Source organism: Atta cephalotes (assembly GCF_000143395.1).
Source record: "Atta cephalotes unplaced genomic scaffold scaffold00012, whole genome shotgun sequence".
NCBI lineage: Eukaryota > Metazoa > Arthropoda > Insecta > Hymenoptera > Formicidae > Atta > Atta cephalotes.
Window position 1 is genome coordinate 859,016 of NW_012130076.1, and position 9,341 is coordinate 868,356.

The 9,341-nt window shown below is 27.8% G+C and overlaps 1 protein-coding gene across 1 annotated transcript in view; it reads left to right on the forward strand.

The window, feature by feature from the left end:
• Nucleotides 1-5,545, forward strand: part of LOC105617176 (major royal jelly protein 1-like) — a 90,427-nt gene extending 84,882 nt beyond the window's left edge. The window contains exons 5-9 of the mRNA XM_012198741.1: nucleotides 3,854-4,020; nucleotides 4,111-4,323; nucleotides 4,403-4,571; nucleotides 4,832-5,070; nucleotides 5,222-5,545. Coding sequence (XP_012054131.1) covers nucleotides 3,854-4,020; nucleotides 4,111-4,323; nucleotides 4,403-4,571; nucleotides 4,832-5,070; nucleotides 5,222-5,545 — 1,112 coding nt within the window. The remainder of the gene's footprint in view (nucleotides 1-3,853; nucleotides 4,021-4,110; nucleotides 4,324-4,402; nucleotides 4,572-4,831; nucleotides 5,071-5,221) is intronic.
• Nucleotides 5,546-9,341: the final 3,796 nt, after the last annotated feature.

The window sequence follows — 9,341 nt, forward strand, 5'->3', positions numbered from 1 at the left end:
CACTACACACACACACACACACACACACTACTACTACACTACTACACACGACACGACACTACACAACACACACACACACACTACACACACACACACACACACACACACACACACGACGCGCACACACACACACACACACACACACACACACATACTATCAAAATTAAAACATTATTAATAATAAAATAATTGCACAATATCCTTATTTATAGCTATACTATCCTCTTATTTAACAATTAAAAATAAAAAGAAAAAAATATAATATATTAAATAATTGTATAAGAAACGCGGTATTTTTTGTTCTTAAAATTCCATTGATAAAATAATTGAATTAAATGTTTTAAATGAACAAAATACGTTTGAATGTTTTAAATAATTAGGATAAGATACATTTAGATAAAATTAAAATTTAAATGGAATTGAAAATTTAGATTAGGAATTAACAAAACGCAATTTGCAATTATTTTTACATAAATAGTAAAAAAAATTATAAATAAAGATTGGACAGTTTAATGGTACTATCTTTACCTGACAATATTTTTGTGTTCACTGTATATTTCTTATATAACAAAACGCAACATCTTCCATACGCCAAGGACTCATTGATAAGATAACATATTATGCGTTAGATACAGTGAATGCAAAAAGTACAAAGACATTTTTTATAAAAAAAAACTTATTTATAGAAAATTAATATTAATTAATAATTTTATACAACAAATACATTCTGTTGTAACACAAACAAAGCTCCGCGTGATTCTTGATTTTTTAGAAGCTAAATTTCTCGATTATATGAATACTTTTTAATTGTCCAAACAATACAATTTTTTATTATCTTATTTTTAAGATAATATATTTCTTATAATGAATGCACATTTTCTTGATATATATATCTTTAAGAAACATACTATTTTATTCTTTATGAATAAATTGTTAATTATCCAACAAGAAATAACCGTCAATTAGATGTCGAACTGACGTCAAATTGGTCGAAATTATCGATATTCAATGATTTCGTATCGATTCAACATCAATTCAATGAATCATTTCTTGCTGGATGATATTTTTTAAAATAAAATTTTTTTTTAAATATTTTCTCTGTACAAATATTTTTTGCACTCACTATACATACAATTATTATTATCAATAGTACTAACTCACATGACTTTAAACATTACAATTTTTAACTATCAATTTATATTGTATAAAGAACTACTAAAAATATTATTCTACTAAAAATATTATAAATAAGTACTGCATTTGCGCGCGTTCTATATAAACTTACAAACTTACAATAGCTTTTATATAATCTGCTATGAATATTGTTTAATATTGTACAAGCTGTCTATTACTACATTCACTCTTACGATATATGTGATAAAGTCTATTGCTAAAACTCAGTCATTTTATTAATGATCATCATGGTAATGAATATTCTACCATGTTATACTGAAAATAATGTATCTATTACTTATTGTATTAATTCTAACAATCATAAATATAAGCTTTGATGTTGAATTGCAAGATCTATAAACAAATGGAAGTATCTGTCTTCATTATCTGTGGAAAGATTCGATGTAAGAGCTGAAAACGCGATAGAATCTGACAATTATAATATAACATGCTGAAACTAACAGATTAACTACAGGTAGTTAGGGTAACTCCGGTAATATAAATACGCCGCACTAGGATTTACGTCGCAAAAGTCAGAAAAAATAGAAGGAGGGGGGGATAATTTTCCCACAACTATTCTGCTACATACCTTTATGTTATATTAGTATTGTATTATGATTTCAAGTTCTTATTATTAGTATTAATGAAATTATTATGAATCGATTTGTCACTATGTTGAGTAGCGCCATCATAAATTATAATCTACATAAAATGATTACTGTAGGACATGCAAAAGACTTAGTGGTTATTTCGTGATACATAGTAAAGCATGTTATATAACAAAATGCAAATACTTTGCTCTTGTATTTCTTTATTTAGTTTGTTGTCTTGTATATACCACCTGTTTGGGATATATAGCATTTTTAGCGGGCGAAATTTATGCCCAAAGTATACAAAGTGGGCAGATTGAATTCAGTGCACTAAATTCAATAAACGCATTATATGAAATATGTACTTCATGTCATAACACTTATAATATATGTAGAAAGATTGTAATTGTTATTTATTATTTCATATACATATTTATCATTCTTATTCCTTAATAAAACTTTATAAACGCATTTTATAAGTTATTGTGCCATTTTACGACTTATTTATATGCATTATTTGTAAATTTTTCATGAGCCCCCTTCCTTCTGTGAGTAGCGGTATATCCCACTCCTATGGGATATACGACAAAAATACAAGAATTTAAAAAAGTTCATTTTTTAATATGAAATATAAATATTTCGGATTTCCATTATTTTTTTTCATAATAGTACACAGTACAAAAGTTTTTATTGATATAGTTCGTTTACTTTAAACAGTAATAATACTTAATAAATTAAATTTTTCATGGGTACAGCGTATAATACCGAAGTTACTTTATATTATCTAAAGGAGTTCGACAGCAATTAAGGATAATATGATATTTTTTAGCAATATCTCAGAAACATTCATTCTGCTATATAGGAAGATAAATGATACTGTCTTTATATCACATTATATTTTTATATTCATTATATTTCTTATATAATAAATACATTACTCTCCGTTATTCAAGAATTTATTGATAAATAAAAATTGCAATATGTGACTGCATTGAAAGTTGGAAATACTTCGGGAAATCTACTCTAATCGTATCAAACAGACTTCAGGTTGCGCTTAACGATACATTAGATCTAAACGAGATAAATTTCTGCTTTCTTCGATTGAATAGGAATCGAATACGAAATGAGACAAATTGTTTTGCTTCAGCTATATAATCACCATGGTAAACCTGTACCATTAATTTAGTATATATATAAAAAATAAAAATATAACTAGTATGCACAATTTTAAAATTAATATATTATTAATATTATACGGTTATAAAACAAAAAACAAAGAAAATAAAATATAGTTATATATATAAAAAATATAGTTATATAAAAAATACTTTTCATTTCTGAAAGTCCTATTGATAAAAAACATTTTGCATATTGCACCTGTACAAAATGTTATGAATAACATGAATGAAAAAACGACTTTAAGCGAGGTCGCATTGTTTATTGCTGGTGATAGTGAGAATTTCCTGTGAAGTATTTTCATATATATTAAGTTGTAAACTTTCCGTAAATATCGACTAACATCGTGCGACCTACCATTAATAGATTTGTATTTGCGAAATGCGTATCAATTAATAGAGCTTAGTTGTGTTACTTTTCTGCTTATAATAGCTATATGTTTATAATAATTATTCACTAAAAATGAAGCCTTTATTTGTCATATCAATTTTGACAACCGTAACAGTAAGCTTTGGTGTTAATCTAAAAGATGAGTACGATTGGAAATACGTTGATTTTCTTTGGGAAAGTGTGAACCAAAGGGAGGATGCGATAAATTCTGGCAATTATAATCCTAATTCATGTGTTTTATACGACGTGGACAAGGCTCGAGGTAGGCTAATAATATTCAAAGTAAGCTAACTAAATTTGATGATATTTTATATCAAATATAATTATATTTCTTTTTTATTGAAACATAAATATGTTTTCTAGTAAACGTAATTTATGAACATAGTATTTAATATGGACGTCATGACAACAATATATTCAACAATATATTCAACATATTGATAAAATAATAAGAATAGTACTATTGCAATATAAAAATATATTCTCAATAAAACATATTGAATAGTAATTTGCAATTTTTGTAGATGGTAGAATATTCGTTACTTCAGTAAGGGAACAGGGAGTACCAGCTAGTCTGATGACAGTATCTGACGAAATAGGACCGGGAGGTCCACTTTTGGATCCATATCTAAGTTGGTCATGGTATAATGAAAATGATTGCAATGGCATTATAAGTGTATATCGAGTGTCTGTGAGCATTAATATTTTTTAAAACGATATATAACTATTATAAATATAATTAGTATTACTATATATTATGCACATCTACATTTTGCATTAGATCAAATGTAATCACATCTTCGTTCTGGATTGTGGCAAAATCGGAGAAAATGCCGTTTGTCCTCCGCAACTATTGATCTTTGATTTAAAAAATAATATGCTCGTTAAACGTATTCGCATTCCACCTCACATCGCTAACAACAAAAATGGCACTGGATTACTCGTAACACCACTTGCTTATGTTTCAGATTGCAAACATATAAATGATGCGACCGTTAGTGTAATGTGACTTAATTCGAAATGCAATTATTATATTAATTATATAATAGATTAATATAGAAATATGTTCACAGGTATTTATGGCTGACGTAGAAGGTTACGGTTTGGCTATTTACAACGAAAATTTTGGCTTCTGCAGAATCGAATCTAATTACATGAAACCGACTGATGCCAATTTTATGATAGAAAATCAAACTTTTTATTTGGAAGACGGGATTCTCGGTTTAACAATTATTTATAAGCGTAACTACTTACTTATTTTTGACACAAAAAACATTATTTCAATTGTTATATAAACTCATTATGTCCATATATGATATCTAAAAAATTTTAATTCATTTTTAAGTTGATATTTGAATCGTTATTTCTATTTGTTTTTACTTTCTTATCTACTTTATACATATTTACTTAACTAAGGATAAGAAAATAAAAACTTTGTCAGTAAGTAATGTCATACTGTTAAAGCTTTGCGATTATTAATATTTCCATTGCAAATATTTTAGAGTTGTACTATGCTCCCTTAGCGAGAAATGAAATATATAAAATGGATGTGTGTAATCTTCATCAAGAATGTTTAGACCTAAGTCAAAGTGAAGTTGATAAACTAACTCAACTAGCGGGTACATTATCTGGCCAAACAGGACCGATAGCATCCAAGCAATGCGCAATATTTTTTAGCAATATTCCGGAAACATCCATTTTATGCCAAGATACTGGAAAAGAATTTCATTCTACCAACACAGTAAGATATTTAAACGCATTTTCTTTTCATATATTATATTATTCGGTAACAAATTATTTCGAATATTTATATTCTATTAACATTATTTCGATTCTTGAAAGTAATTATTAGTACAATTTTAATTCTTGTAAAATCAAATATTAATTTTTAGGAGGTCATTGCGCAAAATTCCGACTTATTACAATTTGCAAGTGGAATGAAAGTTGTAAATTATGGAAAAAGTCTGATAGTTTTAACAAACAGAATTCAGAAAGTTATTACTAATACATTAAATTTAAATGAAACAAACTTCCGCATTCTCGCTATGAATATAAAAGCAATACAGAACGAAACAAACTGTTTTGCTTCATGCAGCGAAGATCATAGTAAATCTGAGCACCATATGCCTTGGCATAGTAGACCTTGGCATAGTAGATCTTGGCATGATAAACCTTGGTATAATGATAGATTTTGGTATTATTTTACTAAACGTTAACGATAAATATGATAAACATAATGAGAAAATACGATAAACTTAATAACTGAAACATATAATAAATACGATAAACATAAAAAAATGTTTTAAAGAAATATTTCTTAAAAAAAAATATAAAAAAACATATGTTCCAAGAATATAAGAATAATTCCAATTTATATGCAATGAGAATAACAATCTAAAAAGTTTGTAAAACATATTTTATTATAATCCGGACACGTCAACAATTTTTACTCTTTACTTTAATTATATAAAATTCTCATATAAATTAAAAGGATTGTAAATTGTTTAATATTCCAATAATTTCATATCATTTATAACAATTAATATATTTAAGATCATTTTCCTTTCAATTTTATACTTTTTATACTTTTTTAACGATTATATGTTGCTTAAAAGCATAAATATCTTTTATATATTTTGTATGTTTTTTTACGTATATGTATATAAATAAACATATAAATTTCCAATATCTAATATACATCTAAATCTCAGAAAATCAAGCTTATCAATTTTAATTAAATAAATAATCGTAATAGAAAATTTGTATCGAAACGTAAAGAAATTTTTTTTTTATTAATCCTTAAATATTTTAATAATATAACATAATAATCTGGTTTACCGATGATAATATAATCACGAACTTTTTATATATTTAAAAGATTCTCATATTCCTTGATGCATAAAGCATACTTTACTTTTTGTTTTTCTTTATTTTAGTTTTTATCAATTTATTTTAATATAAATCATTTTTCGATATAAAATATTTGTACATTATATTAGAATCCTTAATAAAGGAATAAATAATAAATAAAAAGTTACAGAAAGATACATTCAAATATATAAATTATTTCGTTTAAAATCAATTAGATAAATATAATAAAAATCTTGCGATTGAAAGTGTTATAATAATTAGTCTACGCTTATATTTCATAGCCACAAATAAAATTTAACTGGCCTTAATACTAAAATAAGAATTGTTGCATGGAAACGTGATGTTACTTCTAAGTTGATACCGACATTTCGTACGTTCAACATTTCTGCTGTACTTAATGGAATCGAATAAGCCATACGAGCGGACTTTGCTGTTTGCATAGATACACGACGCAACGTCGAGGCATGCTGCCGCCGTTGACATAAATCCAGATTCGTATGTTGCTACGCTGTAAATCCTCCAAGTGTGTATGCACTCTGCGTAGATCACGTAACATGTCTGCCATTCGCTAAATTACCACTTATACTCGAAAATTAGTCTTCGTCATTTCGAGTAAATGATATTTACATACTAACTTTGATGTATCAAATTAAGATATTTATACATAAAAATATAATTAAAATATTATCAAAAAATATTATTATATATTAATAATTAAAAATATTATTAATATTTAATTTTTATATTAGATACATTACATATAGAATAAATTACATATAGAATAAATACCTAATATTAATTTAAAAAATAATGTACTCTCTTTAATCATTTGGTAAAATATTATTTTCCCGATACTTTGAAGAAAAATCGACTCTGCATTGACTAAGAATCCTACAGTTGAAGAAAAGTTTCTAAACAGATTATATATATCAGATTGTTCGTTTACCAGAAAGAGAAAGAGAGAAGAGAGAGAGAGAACTAAATCCTATTTTCGGAAGTTAAGCTCGCTTTGTGGCCTCACCCGATAAACTCATCCGTGTTTCAGGATTCGGAATTCTTCTGCCAAAAATACGTTTTGAGAAGGGAAGAAAGAATGAACGAAACTGCTAAAGCATAGTAGCGAGAGAGTTTCTGACAACTTAGTGAAACAATAGCGCGGTTTCTACAATAGGAACGGAAATCATTCGTGCTTTCCTGCTCTGACCGCTACAGTTCATGTCATTTGCGAGTGGTTCGTCAGAGGAAGGATAATTTAGATAACAGACCACATTTCCCACGCGATCTTCTCGAATAATTAATCAAAAAATATTCAACCGGAAAACACGCACACTCATGAAAACGCATGACGAATTCGGGACTGTCCGAGGATATAAGCCGAAATACGATCTAATTTAAAGAATCGCATGCTGCAGATACCTATATCTGTTTTTATCGCTCTGATTAATTAAAAGACAATAATTTTTCCGGATATAAATGTAAATTTTCGATATGTTTGCAAAATCGAATATCTGATCGTTAATAACATAATAAAAATTTAATGTACATATATATAATTATGGATGACTTATTTTGATACCGGAGCAAAAGGACATGAAAAAAAGTTGACAAACAAAAATTCGAACGGTATATTAATCGTATTATAATATTACCAGAATTTCGTTTGTCCACAAATATTGACTTTTATATCTAATTAGAAATTCTTTTTTATAAAACTTGATCAGTATACAGTATAAAAAAATATTAAAATTCTGTTGATTCAAAAAATAATGAAATTGAAAAATTTTAGTTTAATTATTGATATTATATTTGCGTTGCATTTAAAAGCAATAAAAGTAATGAATGTAAATTAAAGTAATTAATTTCAATATGCGTTTATTCTCAAACAATTATATGTTATATAACTTTAGTAAATATACATATAAGTAAGCCGCAAAAATATTCAAAATAAATTCAAATAAATTCTTCAAATAAGTCCTTCTTAATGTTGATTCTTTCAACCACAGCGAGAATTGGCTAAAGGAGAACTAAAAGAGAGAGATCTAACTATGAATTTTCGTAGTTCGAAATGCAGAGACGTGAAAGCATTTTACCAACACGGCAAAACGAAATCGAAAGCAAAGCAAATATTTTGTTACCGTTGAAACGAAATGACGAAACCAATCGAAGTGCATGGGAAAATCATTAGTCCTGCAGACATTCAACCGAGCAAGTTTTGTAGTCTGCGCTGTTTCTTTCTGAGTTTCAATCCGCGACGACGCGAATTCAGGTCGATGAAAGACGAAGGAAAGCAGTTCGGGCACTCGATTTTCCGGACTGTCGGAGAACTTCGTTAGTCTTGGCTGGAAAACCCCGAAAGAGGGTCGTTACCTTATCGCGACATATAAAATATTTTCGTCTGTGGCAGTCAGAACGTACTCGCTCCGGAAGCGCTGTCTTCTGAAGTTTTATGTGCGAGAGGGTGACAAATCATAGATATAATGTTCCATGTACCCGTAGAAATCTCATCTAATATGTACGGTCGTTTGGTGATGTTATCACAAATATTGATTTTGTCATGATACAATTATAATAAAATATAAAATCATATAGTAATTTAATAAAAAAAATTTTACGATATTAAAGAAATAAACAAATAATTCGGTATAATTTTACAATCTTTTCTGGATAAATGTTTTTTCTCGTTAACAATCTTTACATTACTTTAAAGATTTATTTCTTCTTTTGTACAAAATTATGCCTAAGACAATTTCTCTCCCTTTTGATATTTGTTTGACATGGTAAAAATATCAGCAGCAAGAATAAAAAGTGTCAGTTCAATTAGAGAACAAATATCGCATTTCAATTGCAACCAATTGATCGTTCTGGAAAACGAACGTATGAGCAAACGCATCACTATATCCGCATACGACGCAACAAACAAGTATTGCATCCCGTGCATCCGACATGTTTCCGCCAGTAAATTTATGCTCTATTCTCCTATTTCTCTTGAGCGTTTAATACGCCATTCTTGGTTGCCATTGCTGCAATCAGCATGATCGCCGTCGCATTCACTCGCTTGGAAATGAATTTTGAGAATTTATTATGTAATTATTATTAATAACCAACATTAATGTAAGGAAAGTCTATTTTTGAAATGCTTTC